At 45.6% G+C, this 22,333-nt stretch overlaps 1 protein-coding gene across 5 annotated transcripts in view; it reads right to left on the reverse strand.

Moving 5' to 3' along the window:
* Positions 1-22,333, reverse strand: part of cdk5rap2 (CDK5 regulatory subunit associated protein 2) — a 62,946-nt gene that overhangs the window by 5,810 nt on the left and 34,803 nt on the right. For 3 of the 5 annotated variants that reach the window (XM_055875209.1, XM_055875211.1, XM_055875213.1), the window contains exons 27-43: positions 22,149-22,268; positions 20,334-20,438; positions 19,883-20,106; positions 19,329-19,770; positions 17,574-19,230; positions 16,883-16,996; positions 15,985-16,133; positions 15,387-15,781; positions 14,820-15,052; positions 13,329-13,380; positions 11,529-11,725; positions 9,759-10,154; positions 9,473-9,598; positions 9,236-9,352; positions 8,851-9,040; positions 4,467-4,594; positions 4,159-4,377 (exon numbers count right to left, since the gene is read on the reverse strand). In XM_055875209.1, the coding sequence (XP_055731184.1) occupies positions 4,159-4,377; positions 4,467-4,594; positions 8,851-9,040; positions 9,236-9,352; positions 9,473-9,598; positions 9,759-10,154; positions 11,529-11,725; positions 13,329-13,380; positions 14,820-15,052; positions 15,387-15,781; positions 15,985-16,133; positions 16,883-16,996; positions 17,574-19,230; positions 19,329-19,770; positions 19,883-20,106; positions 20,334-20,438; positions 22,149-22,268 (4,864 nt within the window). The remainder of the gene's footprint in view (positions 1-4,158; positions 4,378-4,466; positions 4,595-8,850; positions 9,041-9,235; positions 9,353-9,472; positions 9,599-9,758; positions 10,155-11,528; positions 11,726-13,328; positions 13,381-14,819; positions 15,053-15,386; positions 15,782-15,984; positions 16,134-16,882; positions 16,997-17,573; positions 19,231-19,328; positions 19,771-19,882; positions 20,107-20,333; positions 20,439-22,148; positions 22,269-22,333) is intronic. The other 2 variants (XM_055875210.1, XM_055875212.1) reach the window with 2 other exon arrangements.

A 22,333-nucleotide genomic window follows, 5' to 3' on the forward strand; every position in this document is an offset into this window, starting at 1 on the left:
TGGTTGAATATGGATGTGCATGCGTTCAGTGAGAGAGCCTGTACATATATATCCTACCTGACGTGGGTAGTACATGATAGTGTATGGATTTCTACCTCTATACTACATACACTCCATGACCAAAAGTTTGCCCGTCGAACGTCTCATTCCAAAATCATTGGCATTAATAAGGACTTGGTCCCCCCTATGCTGCTATAACAGGGAAGGCTTTCCACTAGATGTTGGAACATTGCTACTGGGACAGTGAGGTCAGGCACTGATGTTGACCGATTAGGCCTGGCTCGCAGTTGTTGTTCCAATTCATCCCAAAGGTGTTTGATGGGGTTGAGGTCAGGGCTGTGTGCAGGCCAGCCAAGTTCTTCCACACCGATCTCGACAAACCATTTCTGTATGGACCTCGCTTTGTGCATGGGGGCATTGTCATGTTGAAACAAGAAAGGGCCTTCCCCAAACTATTGCCACAAAGTTGGAAGCACCGAATCATCTAGAATGTCATTAAGATTTCCCTTCACTGGAACTAAGGGGCCCGAACCATTAAAAACAGCCCCAGACCATTATTCCTCCCACCAATCTTTACAGTTGGCACTATGCATTGGTGCAGGTAGCATTCTCCTGGCATACGCCAAAACCAGATTCGTCCGTCGGACTGCCAGATGGTGAAGCGCGATTCATCACTCCAGAGAACATGTTTCCACTGCTCCAGAGTTCAATGGCGGCAAGCTTTACACCTCTCCAGCCAACGCTTGGCATTGAGCACGGTGATCTTAGGCTTGTGTGCAGCTGCTCGGCCATGGAAACCCATTTCATGAAGCGCCCGACTAACAGTTATTGGGCTGACGTTGCTTCCAGAGGCAGTTTGGAACTCGGTAATGAGTATTGCATCCGAGGACATACGATTTTTATGCACTACGCGCTTCAGTACTCGGGGGCCCTGTTCTGTGAGCTTGTGTGGCCTACCACTTCGTGGCTGAGCCGTTGTTGCTCCTAGATGTTTTCACTTCACAATAACATCACTTCCAGTTGACCGGGGCAGCTCTAGCAGGGCAGCAATTTGACGAACTGACTTGTTGAAAAGGTGGAATCCTATGACGGTGCCACATTGAAAGTGACTGAGTTCTTCAGTAAGGCCATTCTACTGCCAATGTTTGTGAATGGAGATTGCATGACTGTGTCCTAGATTTTATACACCTGTCAGCAACGGGTGTTGCTGAAATAGCCGAATTCACTCATTTGAAGGGGTGTCCACATACTTATGTGTTTAGCTCCAAAAGTATTGGGACAGTGACACATGTTTTGGCTCTGTACTCCAGCACTTTGGATTTGAAATGAAACAATGACTATGAGGTTGAAGTGCAGACTGGCAGAGGGTATTTGTATCCATATCGGGTGAACCGTTTGTGTATGTACAAAAAGTGCTGTCAATTCTAGAGTGCACTAAACATTAGGAACTCTGCTCTTTCCATGACAGACTGACGATGTGAATGCTATGATCCCTTATTTATGGTACTTGTTAAAGGACTTTTAAGCCTTGAGACAATTGAGAATGTGTGCCAATCAGAGGGTGAGTACAGTTGAAGTCGGAAGTTTACATACACTTAGGTTGGAGTCATTAAAACTAGTTTTTCAACCACTCCACAAATGTCTTGTTAACAAACTATAGTTTTGGCAAGTCGGTTAGGACATCTACTGTGTGCATGACAAGTAATTCTTCCAACAATTGTTTACAGACAGATTAATTCACTTATAATTCACTGTATCACAATTCCAGTGGGTCAGAAGTTTACATACACTAAGTTGACAGTGCCTTTACACAGCTTGGAAAATTCCAGAAAATTATGTCATCGCTTTAGAAGCTTCTGATAGGGTAATTGACATAATTTGAGTCAATTGGAGGTGTACCTGTGGATGTATTTCAAGGCCTACCTTCAAACTCAGTGCCGCTTTGCTTGACATCATGGGAAAATCAAAAGAAATCAGCCAAGACCTCAGAAAAAGAACTGTAGACCTCCACAAGTCTGGTTCATCCTTGGGAGCAATTTCCAAACGCCTGAAGGTACCACGTTCTTCAGTACAAACAAACACCATGGGACCGCGCAGCCGCCATACTACTCAGGAAGGAGACACGTTCTGTCTCCTAGAGATGAACGTACTTTGGTGCGAAAAGTGCAAATCAATCCCAGAACAACAGCAATGGACCTTGTGAAGATGCTGGAGGACACAGGTACAAAAGTATCTATACCCACAGTAAAACGAGTCCTAAATTGACAATCTAAAAGGCTTCTCAGCAAGGAAGAAGCCACTGCTCCAAAACTGCCATAAAAAAGCCAGACTACGGTTTGCAACTGCACATGGGGACAAAGATCATACTTTTTGGAGAAATGTCCTCTGGTCTGATGAAACAAAAATAAAACTGTTTCGCCATAATGACCATCGTTATGTTTGGAGGAAAAAGGGGGAGGCTTGCAAGCTGAAGAATACCATCTCAACAGTGAAGCACAGGGGTGGCAGCATCATGTTGTGGGGGTGCTTTGCTGCAGGAGGGACTGGTGCACTTCACAAAATAGATGGCATCATGAGGGAGGAAAATTATGTGGATATATTGAAGCAACATCTCAAGACATCAGTCAGGAAGTTAAAGCTTGGTCGCAAATGGGTCTTCCAAATGGACAATGACCCCAAGCATACTTCCAAAGTTGTGGCAAAATGGCTTAAGGACAACAAAGTCAAAGTATTGGAGTGGCCATCACAAAGCCCTGACCTCAATCCGATAGAAGATTTGTGGGCAGAACTGAAAAAGCGTGTGCGTGCAAGGAGGCCTACAAACCTGACTCAGTTACAACAGTTCTGTCAGGAGCAATGGGCCAAAATTCACCCAACTTATTGTGGGAAGCTTGTGGAAGGCTACCCGAAACGTTTGACCCAAGTTAAACAATTTAAAGGCAATGCTATCAAATACTAATTGAGTGTATGTAATCTTCTGACCCACTGGGAATGTGATGAAATAAATAAAAGCCAAAATAAATCACTCTATTATTCTGACATTTCACATTCTTAAAATAAAGTGGTGATCCTAACTGACCTAAAACAGGGAATCTTTACTAGGATTAAATGTCAGGAATTGTGAAAAACTGAGTTTAAATGTATTTGGCTATGGTGTATTTAAACTTCCAACTTCAACTGTAGGTGCCAGGCGCACCGGTTTGTGTCAAGAACTGCAAAGCGGCTGGATTTTACACGCTCAACAGTTTCCCGTGTGCATCAAGAATGGTCCGACATCCAGCCAACTTGACACAATTGTGGGAATGCCTCCAACTAATTGAGGCTGTTCTGAGGGTAAAAGGGGGTGCAACTCAAGTGTTCATGATATTTTGTACACTCAGTGTAGTCCCCCCATTTTAGGGGACCAAAAGTATTGGGACAAATTCACTTATGTGTATTAAAAAGTCAGAAGTTTAGTATTTGGTCCCATAGCACACAAGCTTGTGACTCTACAAACTTGTTGGATGCATTTGCTGTTTGTTATGGTTGTGTTTCAGATCATTTTGTGCCCAATAGAAATAAATGGTAAATTATGTATTGTCATTTTGGAGTCACTTGAATTGTAAATAAGAATATAATATATTTCTAAACACGTCTACATTAATGTGTATGCTACCATGATTACGGATAATCCTGAATGAATTGTGAATAAATGACGAGTGAAACATTTTAGATGCACAAATATCATACTCCCAAGACATGCTAACCTCTCACCATTACAATAACATGGGGGTATGATATTTATGCATCTAACTTTCTCATTCATAATTATTCACGATTCATTCAGGATTATCCTTAATCATGGTAGCAATCATATTAATGTAGAATTGTTTAGAAATATATTATATTCTTATTTACAATACAAGTGACTCCAAAATGACATAATACATATTTTACCATTCATTTCTATGACAAAATATTTCTATTGGGCACATCTACTAAAAAGTGCTGTTCTTTCTTAGAGTTCCCTTGACATGGATAAAAATACCCTCAAATTAAAGCTGACAGTCTGCACTTTAACCTCAGTCATTGTTTCATTTCAAATCCAAAGTGTTGGAGTACAGAGCCAAAACAACAAAAATATTGTCACTGTCCCAATACTTCTGGAGCTCACTGTACCTGAAGTAGCCAGTAGATAGTTGATATTGATGGTATCTGGGCGGTTGGGACCTCTGAGCAGCTGTTCCTCCAGTCTCTGCCTCAGGGACGTGTTGGTCTGGATGCTCCTTTCCAGCTGCAGCCTCAGGTGGCGGATCTCTGACAGCAGCTCCCCCAGGTCCACTTGGTTCGACCCAGACCCTGAACCAGGACCAGACTGTTGGGCTGTACCACTGGACTCTAGAGAGGGAATGTCAGAAACAACTAAGCGACAAGTGTGTGTGTGCGCACGCTTGTAGGACACTACCTGTGTGCTTGTAGGACACTACCTGTGTGCTTGTGTGTCCCATTGCCAGTTTTGATCTGTTCGTAGACCTGCAGCTCCACGCGTAGAGACTGGAGGAGGTGTTGACTGTCTGACAGTTGCTGTCTCTGCATCTTCACCTCACACTGCAATCTAGAGGAACACACATTTAGGATGGGTATACAAGCAAGTTGCACACACACGCACGTACAGACTGACACACAGTATAGGGAATACCTAGTCATTTGTAAAACTGAAATGTGTCTTCAGCATTTAACCCAACCCTTCTGAATCAGAGCTGCGGGGGGCTGCCATAATCGACATCCACGTCTTCAACACCCGGGGAACAGTGAGTTAACTGCCTTGCTCAGGGGCAGAAAGATAGATTTTTAACTTGTTAGCTCGGGGATTTGATCCAGCAACCGTTCGGTTACTGGCCCAACGCTCTAACCACTAGGCTACCTGCCACCCCAGTAGCAACCCAATGAAACACCCACATTTACCATCACATCTACAGTGCACCATCACACTGTAACACGTCACATCTACACTGCACCAGTGACTAACACATCACATCTACACTGCATTAGCGGACACAAGACAGAGACCAGTCACAGTATACACTGAGAAAATCAGCACTTCAATCTTGCCATGCAACTTGAAAGTACACAAATTAACCAATGTCATGACATTGTACGTTCATCATTACCATAACCAACACATTACACATCATCATTACTGAGAACACCATTATACTCTGCAATCTGAGAACACACAAACAAACTAATGTGGAATCCCTTACATTTGTGGTTCACAAACGTTATATTTTCCCATACCCCTTCAAACATTTAACCTCCAGCTACGTACCCCCTCTAGATCATTTTGTGCCCAATAGAAAAAAACAGAAATGCACCAGGGTCAGCACACTCTCAAATATTGTTTTTGCCATCATTGTAAGCCTGCCACACACACACTATACGATACATTTATTAAACATAAGAATGAGTGTGAGTTTTTGTTACCACCCGGCTCGTGGGAAGTGACAGAGCTCTTATAGGACCAGGGCACAAATAATAATAATAATCAATAATCTTGCTCTTTATTTAGCCATCTTACATTTAAAACCTTATTTATTCATCAAGTACTTAAAAGAATATCCTCTCATGTTGTCCTGGTTTCCAGAAGAGGATGTCTTCCTTAAATTGACCCCCCATAAATATAACAGACATATACCAGGAGCTGTGCCAGGCCCGCCCAATCTGTTGACTCATCCAGCTGTAACACATAGAATTCACTGGTTTGTATGCGAAGCAGTAATTGTTTCAAAACATCTCCTGTCATGTCACCAATGCGTCGTGAAAGTGTTTGATGAAGGCATTGTCTGTATAGTTTTTTTTGCCCTTTTCCCCCAGCATTGTCCCAGCCATATCCATGGCAGCAAGAAGAATTAGGGTCTCCACAACAGTATGGGGCTTGCCTGTCCTAGCCACTCGGTATCTCACCATAAGACGCTTCTAGCCCCTTCTTATTAATGGTATCTGTTGCTTTTATACATGTCTTACTACTCGAAAGTCGTCTTTATTCTCGCTCAAAAAACTTCCGTGGCTGACTTTTTTGAAATGGTCATGTTTCGCTTCTAAATGTGTGCGAAAGAGTGAAGGTTTCCCGCGAGAGAGTAACAGTTAATGTGATTGGATGTTAATTATTTGACTAGGGTACCTGTATTTGACATTGTGTTGTTATTTAGCTGAACACTAGATGGTTTAATTTTATTTTTGGCAGTGAAACGAGGGTACACAGGTGAGAAAACTCACCCAAATGTATAGCCCTGTTGGAAAATACAATTGTACTGTTTGAAAAATGTGAAGAAAAAACACGTACCCCAGTTTGGGAAAACCTGGCTTACATGACCTTGGTGACCCATGACCTTGGTCTCCCAGTGACACAGTTGAGTGAGGATGACACCCAATACCAGGAGTCTACTTCTCCACAGCAGTATCACCTCTCCTCTCCCTTTCCACCTGGGGTTTGTGTGTGTGTTTAGTATGGTGTACACTGTGTGAGTGTGTGTTTATGCACCCTGTGTGTATGTATTTAGGAGTTTGTATTTGTATTTATTATGGATACCCATTAGCTGCTGCCAAAGCAGCAGCTACTCTTCCTGGGGTCCAGCAAAATTAAGGCAGCTTATACAATTTTAAAAACATTACAATACATTCACAGATTTCACAACATACTGTGTGCCCTCAGGCCCCAACTACACCACTACCACATATCTACAGTACTAAATCCATGTGTGTGTGTATATAGTGCGTATGTTATCGTGTGTGTGTGTATGCATGCGTCTGTGCCTATGTTTGTGTTGCTTCACAGTCCCCGCTGTTCCATCAGGTGTTTTTTTATCTGTTTTTTAAAATCAAATTTTACTACTTGCGTCAGTTACTTGATGTGGAATAGAGTTCCATGTAGTCATGGCTCTATGTAGTACTGTGTGCCTCCCATAGTCTGTTCTGGACTTTGGGACTGTGAAAAGATCTCGTGGCATGTCTTGTGGGGTATGCATGGGTGTCCGAGCTGTGTGCCAGTAGTTTAGACAGACAGCTCGATGCATTCAACATGCAATACCTCTCATAAATACAAGTAGTGATGAAGTCAATCTCTCCTCCACTTTGAGCCAAGAGAGATTGACATGCATATTATTAATATTAGCTCTCTGTGTACATCCAATTGCAATTTTCTAGTCCTTTTTTGTGGCACCTGACCACACGACTGAACAGTAGTCAAGGTGCGACAAAACTAGGGCCTGTAGGACTTGCCTTGTTGATAGTGTTGTTAAGAAGGCAGAGCATCGCTTTATTATGGACTGACTTTTCCCCAACTTAGCTACTACTCTATCAATATGTTTTGACCATGACTGTTTACAATGTAGGGTTACTCCTAGCAGTTTAGTCATCTCAACTTGCTCAATTTACACATTATTTATTTATTATAAGTTTTAGTTGAGGTTTAGGGTTTAGTGAGTGTTTTGTTCCAAATACAATGCTTTTATTTTTAGAAATATTTAGAGCCACCCACTCTGAAACTAACTGCAGCTCTTTTTAAGTGTTGCAGTCATTTCAGTAACTGTAGTAGCTGACGTGTATAGTGTTGAGTCATCCGCATACATAGACACTCTGGTTTTACTCAAAGTCAGTGGCATGTCGTTAGTAAAAATTGAAAAAGCAAAAGGGGCCTAAACAGCTACCTTGGGGAATTCCTGATTCTAACTGGATTATATTTGAGAGGCTTCCATTAAACAACACCCTCTGTGTTCTGTTAGACCAGTAACTCTTTATCCATATTATAGCAGGCGGTGTAAAGCCATAACACATACGTTTTTCCAGCAGCAGACTATGATCGATAATGTCAAAAGCTGCACTGAAGTCTAACAGCCCCCACAATAATTTTATCATCAATTTCTCTAAGCCAATCATTAGTCATTTGTGAAAGTGTTGTGCTTGTTGAGTGTCCTTCCCTATAAGCATGCTGAACGTCTGTTGTCAATTTGTTTACTGTGAAATAGCATTGTATCTGGTCCCCCCCAAAAATCCAGAAGTTTACTAAGGGTTGGTAACAGGCTGATTGGTCGGCTATTTGAGCCAGTAAATGGCTTACCATTCTTGGGTAGTGGAATGACTTCAGCTTCCCTCCAGGCCTGAGGGCACACACTTTGTAGTAGGCTTAAATTGGAGATGTGACAAATAGGAGTGGCAATATCGTCTGTTATTATCCTCAGTAATTTCCCATCCAGATTGTCAGACCACGGTGGCTAGTCATTGTTGATAGACAATTTTTTCACCTCTTCCACACTGACTTTACGGAATTAAAAAGTACAATTCTTGTCTTTCACAATTTGGTCTGATATACTTGGGTGTGTAGTGTTAGCGTTTGTTGCTGGCATGTTATCCCTAAATTTGCTTATCTTGCCAATGAAAAAAATCATTAAAGTAGTTGGCAATATCAGTGGGCTTTGTGATGAATGAGCCATCTGATTCAATGAACGATGGAGCCGAGTTGGCTTTTCCCACCAAGATTTCATTTAAGGTGCCCGTAGCTTTTTACTATCATTCTTTATATAATTGATCTTTGTTTCATAGTATAGTTTATATTTATTTAGTCACTCTATTTCTTAATTTATATTTATATTGCATTTATTTTTTTAAATCCCAGGCCCCGTCCCCGGAGAAGGCCTTTTGGTAGGCCGTCATTGTAACCGTCATTGTAATTAAGAATTTGTTCTTAACGGACTTGCCTGGTTAAATTAAGGTTAAATAAAATTACACCCCACAGACCAGAAAATATTCTTTACATCATCAACATATGAATCACTACAAACTTGCGTGTCCTGTGTGTGTGTTTCTGTATATTACCTGTGGATCTCCTGGCGGCTGTAGTGCAGTGTGTCCTGGAGGTGTGTGTGTTCCAGGATGCTCCTGTCCAGGCGGTCCTGAAGACGTGTGTGTTCCTGTCTCAGGACCTCACACTCCTTTCTGCTCTGCTCCAGCTTGGCCGTCCGTCTGGCCAGCGCCTCACGCAGCTTCTCGTTCTCCTTCTGCTTGTCTGGAGAGTTCATAATAATATTTAAATATAATATTAATAGGATAGACAACAAAATGGGCTATTATTCTCCCTCTGCTATATTGGGGACATTTTGTGGCTCAGTTGGTAATAGCAATGCCCAGGTTGTGGTATCAATCAATTCAGGAATCACAAACACACTAGTATGTGGGGAAAGCGGCTATTCGTTAGTGGTACCTCTGGAGCCCAGGTTGAGCTGCTCCTTCAGGGCCTGGTTCTGTCCCCAGAGGAACCGCAGCTCGCTGGTCAGCTGGCCCTGCTCCTCCGTACCGTGGATGAAGATGTTGGTGGCTGCTAAGTTCATCATTGAGGAGGAAATCAAACATAATATGCTCTGTGTGAGTATCCATCTCAGCCAGTCAGTGTGACTATGCAAATATGAACATAGAGAGAGAGAGGTAGAGGTGTGTGTACCTGGGTCTCTCTCCACCTCGCCCAGTCTTCTCTCCAGCTGTTCTCTGAGCCGGTCGTTGTTGTAGATGGTCTCCTCCAGACGCTGTCTCAGGGCTCTGATCTCCAACAGGTGTTCTGCTAACAGGTCTGACAAAAATGTCAGTCAAAATATACACACACTTTTCTAACCTTGTGAGGACAAGTGGCACTAACACATACAGATCCAATGAACATACCATTAGAAGCAACTACAGGCCTATAATCCCCATTCAGACGTGACGATCACCCCCCACTCCCGGCTCTGTACCTGGGTTCATGCTGCGTAGCTGGGCAGTGTCCTGCTGTGAGGCTGGGTGTCCCTCTCCCATCTGGTCCTCCCTGTTCTGTGGTGACCCCCCAGCCTGTCCCTGGCTCTGCCCCAGCCCCTCTCCCTGGGTGTGTAGTGGCGTGGAGATCCCCTGGACCAGGATAGAGCGGTGGAGGTCCAGCTCGCTGCGCAGCGTGGCATTAAGCTCCTCGCTGCTCCTCAGCTGCTCCACCAGGCGCCCATTCTCCCTCTGCAGGCCCTGGAGCTGCCTGGCTCTCCCTTTATGTTCAGAAACGACCCCAGGGCCAGACACACCCCCATCCTTAGCCACGCCCCCAGTCTGCTGGGCTGCAGAGTCTGGAGCCGACGTTGAGCCCCCGTTGGACTCTTTCATTCCTGGATGGATGAAGTATAGGACAAGAGGAAATTTGAACAAGTTGTTAACAACATTTTTCTTTGTGCGACGTAGCCTAAACATTTTTTAAACAAAACCCTAGAGAGAAAAAATATAATGTCAGTCCACACAATATCCCTATGTACCCATGCATTCATCTTTGGTAGCATCAAGTGCCATTTTCCACCATCCTCGAATTATGTCATTTGGTTTCACTTTCTCCTCCTTTACATCCATGGTATCAGTTGGCCTCGATACCTACACTGACTGGCTGAAGGACAGCTCTGATGGTTAGCCTAGCCTAGCCCCTTCAAACTAATACTATAGAATGCTCCCCGTTAGCTCAGTCTCCATGCACAACAAACTCGTCACCAAATGAGCCTCTGCTAAGTTAGCCTAGCCTATGAACACTTTGCCCAACACTCAGGAGCCCTATGAGTAAAAAACTGCAACTCGCTAGCATCTGCAGTGCCGCAGGACTAAGCTAAAAGAGAGTTCTTCTTCAGTAGCCCTGCTCTTCTCTCACTTGTCCTCCCACAACACATCATCTATCTTTGTAATAGCCCTCTTTGTCGACACTCAAAGCGAAACACAATTTGAAGAATAAACCAGATAGGCGGAACTACTAAATAATGCAGTTTTAAGTGGAGAGAGAGGGGAGGGGATGGAGGGGGGAGAAAACAGTAATGGGTGTAACCGGACACCCGTACTGCCCTTGGCTGGCCCTCTTTGTCCTTTCGAGATCCCTGACTGGTCCACAATGGGCCTGAGTGGAAAATAAGTACCATTAGACTGACTGGGATGCAAAGGCAATCTCAACGACACTGACCCGGCTGGGCCGCCAGAGGGGAACAATAACCATATTTAATGGAGAGCTAAAAGTTAATCCGGCACAAGCCCAAAATAGCTTAACTCTGCACTACTCACATACCACACCTGGTTCGTATTCATTAGGCACCGAATGGGAGAAAACAATCTGAAACAGGGAGGAACTAGTTGGACTAAGGGTGCTCATTTTCATTTTCCATTGCAACAAAGTTTTAAAAAGTTTTCCATTGTGTAATGAATGCGACCCTGGCAAAAAATAGAGGAAGAAGGAGAGACTCGTGGACAGTGACCGGACCTGGGTGACATTCAAAGAGTAGCTTCTCTTTAGCATGGACCTTTCTCTGCTTCCCTGCACTCGATAGCAAGTCTGGGGACATCGGTTGAGCTCATTCTGAACAACTGACAACTCTTGACATTGTTCATTTCATACAACCTTGATGACGAACTGAAAACTGTCTGGGTTTTCAGCTACACGTGGCATAATACAACAGCATGAAGTTATTTTGTCTGTTCAGCATGTTATATCTAGTAGCTTGATGATCTCTTACCATGATAGGCCTGGTTGCCATGGAGTTTGCTGCAGGCTGGCAGGGTGGGGCTGTTGTGGTAGGAGGCTGTGGCCTGGTTAGAGACCCTGTCCGACAGGTCCGAGTCTGAGCTGTGGTGGCTGCTAGGAGTTTGGCCTCGCAGCTGAATCTGTAGACTCTGGACCAGACGGGTCTTCTCCTGTAACTCTTTAGACAGCCTGGGAGAGGAAATAAGAGAGAGAGCCAGAGCGGGGAGAGAAAGAAAGGGAGAGTTAGAGCAGGTTATAAGGCCACGGGGGGAGGCCGCTTCCACACAGTCTGAAGTAGTCTGAAACAAAGTCCAAAATAGTGAAAAAACACTTAAAAATCCCTGTCGGAAAGAGGGGGGTGAGTGCCTCAGAGAGAAGTGTTTCTTTCACGTGACTGTAGATGTAGCTGTTCTCTCGACAGACAAGAACAGCAAACTCAGAAAAACACACACAGAGGACCCAAAACACAACATACCAACATACGAAACGCCTACTATCTAGAAAGGGTCTATTTTGACAGGTCTCGAAACATTCCAAAAGAAATGACCAGCTGAAGGAAGACATGTCGAAAGAGTCATAAGTCAAGAAGAGTTCACAGCAAACTCATGCTTCCAACCTCGCAGAATCCCTCTTGGTGACCGGCCACTCACAAATCTAGCTGCTCCTTGGCACACTCGGCCAAACTCTGGTTCTGTTGGACCTGGCAGCAGACCTGCTGCTGCAGCAGCTCCCTCTCGCCTTCTAGCTGCAGCCGCAAGTCCTCTATCCCCTGCTGCAGCAGCTCCCTCTTGTCCTCTAGCTGCAGCCGCAAGTCCTCTATCCCATGCTGCAGCAGCTCCCTCTTGCTGCAGCCGCAAGTACTCTATCCCCTGCTGCAGCAGCTCCCTCTCGCCCTCTAGCTGCAGCCGCAAGTCCTCTATCCCCTGCTGCAGCAGCTCCCTCTTGCTGCAGCCGCAAGTACTCTATCCCCTGCTGCAGTAGCTCCCTCTTGCTGCAGCCGCAAGTACTCTATCCCCTGCTGCAGCAGCTCCCTCTTGCCCTCTAGCCGCAAGTACTCTGCAGCCTGGTAGCGGCCGGGCTGTCTTGCTGCTGTAGCTCCGTCACTTTCGCCATCTAGCTGGGAGCGCAGGTACTGCAACTCCTGATGGAGCACGGTGTGGCTGTCCAGTAATAATGTTAAGAGACAATATTCCTCTAAATGTTGACATTAAGTTGACAACCACACAGTGTTGAGTAAGACAGCTGTAAGCCTATGGATGTCTGTGAAATGTGAGTGTTTTAAGCAGCTGAGGTAGAAGAAACATTGGACTCTCTTGGGGCGGCAGGTAGCCTAGTGGTTATTGCGTTGGACTAGTTAACTGTAAGGTTGCAAGATTGAATCCCCGAGCTGACAAGGTAAAAATCTGTCGTTCTGCCCCTGAACAAGGCAGTTAACCCACTGTTCCTAGGCTGTTATTGAAAATAAGAATTTGTTCTTAACTGACTTGCCTAGTTAAATAAAGGTAACATTTTAAAATTAACAGATCAGTGACTGTCTAAGCAGGTCAATAGAACTTGGTTGGCTGGAAAACATACATCTCACATAAAAAGGCTCCATTAGTGATGGAGGGTGTTTGTGTGGTACAGGAGGAAGGGAGACTGCAACTCCGTATGGTCTCTTTCAGTCTATCACACCTCACTCTCTTCTGTCTATTTCAGCCCCCTCTTTTCTCTCCTAACCTCTTCAGGTAGCCTATATGCTGTGTCCTTATGGTTATCACACATGATATCTAAATTATACACACACACACACCTTTGCGCCAGCTCCAGTGCTGCCCCGTCCTCGTTATCCAGTTGAGCGTCTCCTAGAGACAGGGAGAGAGGGATGGTGAAAGGCTTGTCTCTTTCAGTCTATCACACCTATTTTAAAGAAGCAATCTGTCTATTTCAGCCGCCTCTTTTCTCTCCTAACCTCTTCAGGTAGACTATGTGCTTTGTCCTTATGGTGATCACACCCCCCAATGATATCTAAATGATAGTTTTAGCTAAATAGTGTTTATTTGCAAACAATGGGAGTAAAACAAGCTCATATTTTTGGTTCTGATGGGGTACGACAGTTAAACTAAGCTCATGACTCTAGCGTTCTATAATGACACAATCAGTTTGTTTCTTACATCAGCAAACAGCTAGTTTGTCTTTTCTTAACAAGTTGCCCTGAATCTTGTGAGACGCTAATTGTTAGCCGCTAATGCTAACAGTTAGCGAATAAATGTACTGAGTAAGAGCAAACGTAGCTAGCTAATACAGCCTGATAATACCAGTGATGGTGTAGACCTAAATCAGCATGTTGTTTGTGCAACAGTATCTTCTAAATCAAAGAGGAATATGCAAAGCAAGAATATGTTAGCTACATGAAGTAGCTAAGAGAGAACATGCACTGTAGCCAAAGCTTATAGGGTCCCCTAGGAAACACTTATCAACACTTTAGTTCCTACCATGTCACAATTGCTCCTCCCTGGCATTTTACTTCGTTGTCATTAATATAAGGAATTTGAAATTATTTATACTTTTGATACTTAAGTACATTTTATCATTTACATTTAATACTTAAGCATATTTAAAACCAAATACTTTGTCTTTTACCCAAGTAGTATTTTACTGGGTGACTTCCACTTTTACTTGAGTCATTTTCTATTAACGTATCTTTACTTTTACTCAAGTACTGTAAAATAACGTCATAACGTCATTTTTTAAATATTTTTTATTATTATAAATACCGTGATATAATATTTTGGCCATATCGCCCATCCCTAACCTGTATTCTCGTGCTTGCCAAGTGGTGAGAGGCCTGTATTCTCGTGCTTGCCAAGTGGTGAGAGGCCTGTATTCTCGTGCTTGCCAAGTGGTGAGAGGCCTGTATTCTCGTGCTTGCCAAGTGGTGAGAGGCCTGCGTGTGGGGTATCTGGTATTGGATGATGTGTGGTTTGGCTAGAACGTGTATTACACTACAAAAGTAGTGCAACTTTGATCTTTCATTTTAGGAAAATGAAACCCTCACAGATGTTCGCAATCCCAACATCGCATCTCTGCATTGGTGAGTAGGTTATGAAAGTATATACAATTTCAGAATGGGTTGGTGAATGGAGCATCTCAGAACAGTCTCAATAGACTCCATTCTGTAGCTCTTTGGCTCTTTAAGAGTCCTTAGTACATGTTTGTATAGCTGCTTTTAAAATCCTATTACTATTATCAATGTCAACTATGACTATCTTCAATGTCTACATAGAATGTTTGTTGTGCTTACCTTTCTCCAGCCGGCCCTCCAGCCTCTCCAGGACGCCCAGGCTCTTGTCCAGCTGCTCTCGGAACACCTCTCCCACGTAGTAGTCTACGTCGCTGGCCTGGAGCAGCTCCTCGAAGGCCAGCGACAGCTCCTCCAGCTGCATCCGATGCAGTGCCCCCAGGCCCCGGCTCTCCTGGATCTGACAACGCAGCTGGGACAGTTCCCTCGCCTGCGACTGCACCAGGGAGTCGATCCTATAGGGAACAGATGAGATCATTAAAAAAAAATACTTTTTAACCAAACAGAGGTTTAGTGGTGATGATAATAACTAGATTACTAGACAGATTTATCAGACATTTCTAAACAAATACACTGTAGAGAGCTGACCTCACAAATTAGACCCCAGGGCTCTCTGGTTAAATTAAGGTGAAATAAAAGATACAACTATAAACAAACATTCATTTGAGTCCATAATAATACAATGAAATAGTAACTGAACAGCCATTCAGAGTTCAACTTTTTACCATGTCAAATATACATCTTTAGGACTTTATAATGAAGAAAGTTAGGAAACAACTACTTAGCAACCTGGCAGGTGAGGCTGATCGACTCCGCTGCTGGGCCTGCAACAGCTGCTCGCTCATACTCCTGTTCACGCTCCTCTCCCTCTCCAGCTCCATGCTCATACTCTTCATCTTCTCCTTCGTCACCTCCCCCTCTCCCTCCAGGCTCCTCTCCTCCTTCCCACCCTCCTCCCCCCTCTCGGAGCCCGTGTGACCTCCCGTGGCAGTGTGGGAGTCAGATGTGGCAGTCAACAGTTCGCTGGACAGGGAGGCACGGCGGCGTAGCATGGTCTGCAGGTGGAGGATGACCTGGTGTTGGCTCTCTAGCTGGGTCTTTAGCTCCCTCACCTGGGCCTTGAGCTGGGCTGGGTCTTCACACAGACCATAGGAGTCAAACGTCTGGAGACTCTTCAGACTCACCTAGTGAGAGATGGGGGATGGGGATGAGAAAGAGAGATAGAACAGGAAAGCACAAAAGTGAGAGAGGATAAAGAGAAAGAAAGAGCATAAAGGTGAGGGTTTAAGAGAGACAATACAATCAAACCAAAACACAGGACGAGGACCATGTCCAATAAAAATGTGAAAAGCAGTAACTAGGGCGGCAGTAACTAGGGTGGCAGTACCTTGGGGGAGCTGAGAGTGGGGGAGCTGGGGTAGGAGGCACTGGAGGCCGTGTCAAGGTTCTCTGTGGAGGAGAACGAGGGCTCCTCCTGGTTCTGCTTCAGCAGGCAGGGCAGGCTGCTGTTAGCACTGCCAGGGACAAGCTGCATATCTGGAGGGATCATCGTCAACCACACACAAAAGGATCAAACAGGGGTCTACAGTATATACCTAAAATAAGCAAGTCTGACGAAGATGGTACAATGTGAAAGGAGAGAGGATCGGTTTTGTGCTGCTGTTTTACAGTTGACCGTGGTCAAATAAGGAGGAGTTAGTGTCCCATAGAGCAAGCCATTCCAGAGTACAACAACCAGAGTGCACACATGCAGGAGAGACACAGGCAGCGAGAGACAGACAGGCAGAGGCACAGGTGTGCCGTACAAGTCAGTGCCCTGGTTAAACCACATAGGAGAAGGTGTGACTATCAGACCCATACAACACAGTGGGGTTATCACCACAATGTTCCAGCCCAGTGTTCATTCCCCATGCAGTCTTTAGGGCTGAGTCTCAATAGTCTAAAGTCACTTCCTCTCCTTTTCTCCTTACCTCTCTCTGCACTGACCTGAAAACACAGGCTAGAGGAAAACAAAATGTCGGATGCCCGTGAGCTGCTTTCACCTGTCCAGTCCTTTTTATGTCAGAGCAGATGGAGAGGAAAGGAAGCCACTTTAGACTATCGAGACGCACCCGGACGATGTGTGACTATCAGACCAGAAAAGCACAGTGGTGTTATTATCAAACAGTCTTACAGCCCAGTGTTTTCATTCCTCATGCAGCAGACGCCACTCCACCACTGTGATTATTAGTGTCCACTCGACAGACAGACAGACAGACATGCTCCGTCTAGACGTGGTCGTCTACCTGTGCTACTGCTCTCCTCCCTATCCACCTCGGCCTCACTCTTGCCACTGGTTTCGTAACCCAGGTCTTGCAGGTCCACCTGCACGCTCTTGTCTTCCTGCTCCAGAGGGGGCGCTAGAGGCAACACGCAGGCAGGCGGGGATTAACAAGAAGGTTCAGGTTCTCTCTCTTTCGGCTTGATCAGATGCCGAGGACGTGATGTCATCATTGCATTTGGATTGTGCAGTCAAACGTTGATATTTGATGTAACAATTGAATCACACAGGCAGTAGTTTAATTCTACACAGAGCCAGTCACTGTCATTCGTTGTCATGCTATGCGAAGCTCCCTTTAGTGCATCAAAAACAGTAACCGAAAGGCTTGGCTGTCATGCTCGACACACCAGTACATGCACTTCTTGCAATAGAGGTCTATGCACATTTATAAACACACAGCTCAGCAAAGTGCAGGTTGCACACATTCCTCTAAGAACGTATGTCAAGACAAACATTTTCAAACAAAAAGCTGATTCCAAATTCCTGACGTTGTGTTGTTGTTCTGTCTAGATCTGTGCTTTAAATGAATCTTGAAAAACAAAGTAGCCAACAGATCCAGCTCAAAGGGCCATATAAGAAATAGTAGGAAGGAATGTCATTTTTAAATGTATGTATGAATCTTATCAACAATTTCACCTCAATTACTGTTCCCTTACCTCTCTTTGTTGCTACATGACTGGTCTTCTTGGAGGAGTTCTGCAGAGCTATGATGGACTGAGCCGTGGCCAGCTTCTCCTCCAGGCTCTTACAGGCCCTCTTCCTCTCCTTCAAAGCCTTCTGAAGGCTCTCCAGCTGGGCCTGGACATCTCGTGGTGGTACCCAAGCTCCAGGCTCCATCGTCTGGGCTTCCCTCTCCCTGCGTCCCCTCTCCTCCTGCAGGTCGTAGAAGGCCTTCTGGAGGAGGCAGATGTTATGGTGGAGCTCTAGGGGAGAGGGGGTTTCAGCCCCAGGAGTGGTGTGTCGTGTGGGGGTCCTACTGGTCTGTTGGTGGGTGGGTTCGGTGGAGCCCAGGTCGTCCAGCGCTTCTCTCTCCTGTAGTGCTCTCTGTAATCTGTCTAGCTGCTGTTGTAAGTCAGAGCTGCTTTGAGATGCTCTGGTCGTGGTAGAGGTGCTAGGGCTCGTGTTGGTACAGTGAGCTGTGAGTGAGCCTATGGCCAACTCGGCTGCTCTGAGACACTCGGAGAGATGCTGGGCAACCTGCTCAGATCCTAGGCTGCTCTTCTCATCGGACGCAAACTTGCTTCTTCCATGATGTTTTCCCCAACCTCTCTGTCCCTTTGTTTCATTCCCTCTCGGAAACTCATTCAGGTCTTCTTCTGGCTGCCTGCCGTAATTGCCCTCCAGGCCTGTGGGGGCAGTGTTGGCAGTGCCCTGCTGTGCTGCGACAGCCTCCTCAGCTGACCTCAGCCTCTCCTGCAGCTCGACGTTCAGCCGGCTCTGCTCCCACAGCGTCTCCTGCAGGGAGTCCACTTGCTGCTGCAGCTCCGCGTCGAGGCCCAGGGGGCACCCCGAAGGCCCTGGAACCGAGGTTTTCAGGACCAGAGGGTCAAGAGAAGCACTGACCTGCCGTAAGGTCGCCTCCAGCCTTGTGCACAGCACCTGGGGGTCCAAATGACCGTCCAGGGCGTTGGCAGATGACGAGGTGCCGGGGAGCGAGGCAATGGCCGCTTCGACCATGTTGAGACACTCCACCAGCTGGGTGTTGAGTCTCTCTTTCTCGTCAAGGGCTTTCTGGAGCTCAATGCACTGTCTCTGGAGTATGTACTCTGAACCAGGGGACCCAGAGCCTAGTACTCCACCCTGGCTGTTTCTGTCCAGGTTGCAGGCTGTAAGATAAGTGATGGTGGACTCGGCGGCCTGCAGGGCTTCCATATAATGACGGTTGAGCCGGTCTTTCTCCCGGAGCTGGGCCTGAAGTTCGTCCCACTCGGCCATCTGCTCCTCCAGACGGTCTATCAGCTGCTCCTTGTCCTGGCACTCCTGGTGGAGGAGCTCCAACTGGGATAGGAGTTCGGCGTCGGTGGGAGCCTGAGCTCGGAGGAACTCCGTCTCCAGGCCCTGTCTGGTGGTCCCCATAGTGGTGCTGCTATGGTTAGAGCCTGGGCTGCAGTGCTGGGCGGCTCTAGGAGAGCTGTGGGAGTCGGAGTCTGAGGTTTGCTGGTCATGGTGGTGGTCCAGGCCTAGTTGATGTAGTACGTCTCCTCTCAGATGTTCAGAGAACTCGTCTGACGCCTGGTTTACCGACTCCCTGCTGCCAGCAGTGTCTGGTTTGTTGTGTCGCACAGGGACGGGCAGGCGAGATTTGACACCAGCCTGCAATACAGAAACAAACAGCAGAGCAGGAATATTAAAATGTGTGCAAGTCTCCTCTTCACTTCATGTTTCTTTCTCATTTCAATGACAGTACGTACCCCTTGTCTTGCGATGCGATATGAATGTCTCTTGGCAGGCTGTGTGTGGCTGTTCCCCTGTGTGGCATGACCATCTCCCTGTGCTTTCCCTCTCGCTTCTCCTTCAAGCAGTTTCTCTCTACCATGAGCTCCTCCCTCCTGCTCCAAACGCAGCCTCTCCATCTCCCGGGTCATCGTCACCATCATGTCCGGCTGACTATCCGACCGGGTCTCTACGTCCACCACCGCTTCAGTCCTCTCCAGCTGCTCCTTCAGCAACTGGATAATCTTGCGGTGACCTTTGGCCTCTGACCTCAGCCTCTCCAATGTCTTGCGGAGGTCGCCCTGTGCATCGCCGATGTCGCCCAAGGTGTCGGCGCTCTCCTTGGACTCTGTGGATTTCTCCTCCTTTAATTGACCCCTCAGGTCCACATTCTCTGACCGCAACCTCTGTAGCTCCTCCCTAAACACACATAATTATTAGTGGAAAAGCACAATCGCTTTCCTCCTCCTTATGAAAATGTACCCACCCCCCTTAAAACACAGTAATTAGATAGAAGATGAAGGTGACTCACCTGAGGTGGTTGACTGATAAGGCCCCACAGTCGGACAGAAGAGAACAAAGCTGCTCCCAGTCTCTGTCCCTCTCCACCTCTCCCTGCTGGCTGCTCTGTGACTGGCTCTCACTGGTGGCTTTGGAAGACCAGGGAGGCCATATCCCTCTCTGGATCTGGGCCAGGGTACTGCTCACAGTCACATCAGCAGATTGGTGGCCGTCATTCAGCTTTCCATCTACCACCTGAAAGGGGAATTTTTCAGAGTGTATGAGAAGTACTATACGTGGTATGGTGCATAATGCTCAATGTATACTTTCTCACGGCAAAATTCCAAGGAACTCCTCAGATTAGGAAAAACATACCCACAACACATATTTAATGTGCTCTAATTGCTATGGTTCTTTAAGATGCATAAAACAACTAAACATTTATTTTCCTTATCACCCATCTTTAAATCAGCCCTGCTTACCTGTCCAAGGCCGCTGTCCGTCTGGCTCCCTTTGTCCTGGCCAGAGTCACTGTGGACTCTGTCACTGTGCGGTGACTTTTTCTCCTGTCTCCGCTCTAGATGCTGCTATAGTAATGGGATGGGAGGCGTATGTGACACATGGCTTTGTAACGGAAAAAAAATGCAATGAGGGAACAGAATTCATAAGACAACACGGCACCACAGCAAAGGCAGAATGGCGTGACAGCGACGTGTCTAATGTGGCATGGGGTAAGAAAAGACTGTTTCATGGGACACATAAGAAAGAACAGGGACGAAGTTAGGAGGGGTGGAAAGAGATGGTAAATGCTGTATACTACAGAGACATAATGCATTAGTTAAGAGGTAAAACAGATATAGGACACAGTACTGCAGATGTAAAAGTGTTTGGTAAGGAGACAGAACAAACTAACATACATCAGTGAGGGTTCAGGGTCAAAGGTTAGATTAGTAAGAGGTTAGGGGAGAGGATTAGAATGAAGCTGTGCCCAGGGCTCTAAATTAAAATGTGCCATATGAAATGTAGGAGCATCAGAATAGTTTTATTGATTGAGATACAGCCTGTATTGGGCCTGGATGCATTCTAGCTACTTTTAAAGCACCTATTACCCAAGAAACTAATATGTAACGCTGTAAATATGTTTATTATAAAAGCTAAAATGTTGATACAAATACCGGTCATTGAATTTACAGTAATTTGTGGAATATTAGATTTCTACAAAGCACTATTTTCCTATTGAGATGCATTACTTTGAACATTTTAAACAGTCTCTTTAAAAACGTCAGGTTTGTGATGAAGACATGCAAGAGATCTGTAGTTCATTCATTGCTGTGATCATTGATCTCCTGAAGAAGATATCCCGTTCCTTTCCTTCTGTGCCACCAGATGTTTGGATATACTGCTGAAGTTACCTGGTTGTTAGCTAGCTAGTCAAAGGTCTAACATGCTTGAACAAAGTGTAAACAAATGGTAAACAAATGGTAGCGAGGCTCGCAAGTAGTTTTTGAACGGCACACGACATGGTTTTTGAATGTAAAATGAGATCCCAGCGACCCGCTGAAATGTGGGTCAGATATTTTGACCTGGTTGGGCTAGAAGCCAGACGTTTTCGCTGTAGTAATGGTACAACCATGACGCTAATGAATCTGCACTCGTGTGTATCTCTTAGGCACATGGAAACAACTGTACAGCGAAGCCTCATTACAACAATTATAATCTGGGAGATTTTTTTCATAGTCGCACAGTGCTCCCAAAATAAAACTCATGGTTTCACAGCAAAATATTTATTTGTATATCGCACTTTAAAGCCCTGCCCTGAGAATCAGGAAGCACTACTTCTATTCTGGAACGTTCAATTGAATGGAAACGGTGCTGTACTGAACAACCAGTTTAAAAAATGGGTAGGGTTTGGGGAACGCTGTCAGTATGGCTAATGCCCTTTAAATAGGTCACTCATTTCTTCAAGCCACACCTCGCCACACCCAGCAAATAGGAGCAAACGTACCGGTCTGTTCAATAACGTTTGTGAAATATGTTGTTCAGTATAAACCGTTCCGCAACGTAGCAAACATTCAAGAAACTGAACACACCTCCGAATTCCAAATCGACCACGAGCACTAAGCACAAGAGCCTACATATAGATCTACACGGATCTGTCAGCTAGAAACAATACAGTAATAACTTAACCTTCCTCTCTGATAGAATTTCCACCATATTAAATGCACTTTTCCAATCATTTATGATCTACAGAAGTGCCAGCGTGAATGCCAAATGGGTCGATTTGAAATTGGACATACCTCTTTCCCAGAGCTGCTTTGTGATAGGTTGTGGTCTGAGCCCTCGGTCAATGAGAGCATCCTCTGCAGGTCCTCATTCAAAGCCTGCAGTCTACTGACATAGTCCTGCAGCTCCATCACCTACAGGAGATACAATGACGTTAGCAACTCATCAGTAGTGATGTACATCTTGCCTTAACCACTAG

This window comes from Salvelinus fontinalis, chromosome 21 (assembly GCF_029448725.1).
Source record: "Salvelinus fontinalis isolate EN_2023a chromosome 21, ASM2944872v1, whole genome shotgun sequence".
NCBI lineage: Eukaryota > Metazoa > Chordata > Actinopteri > Salmoniformes > Salmonidae > Salvelinus > Salvelinus fontinalis.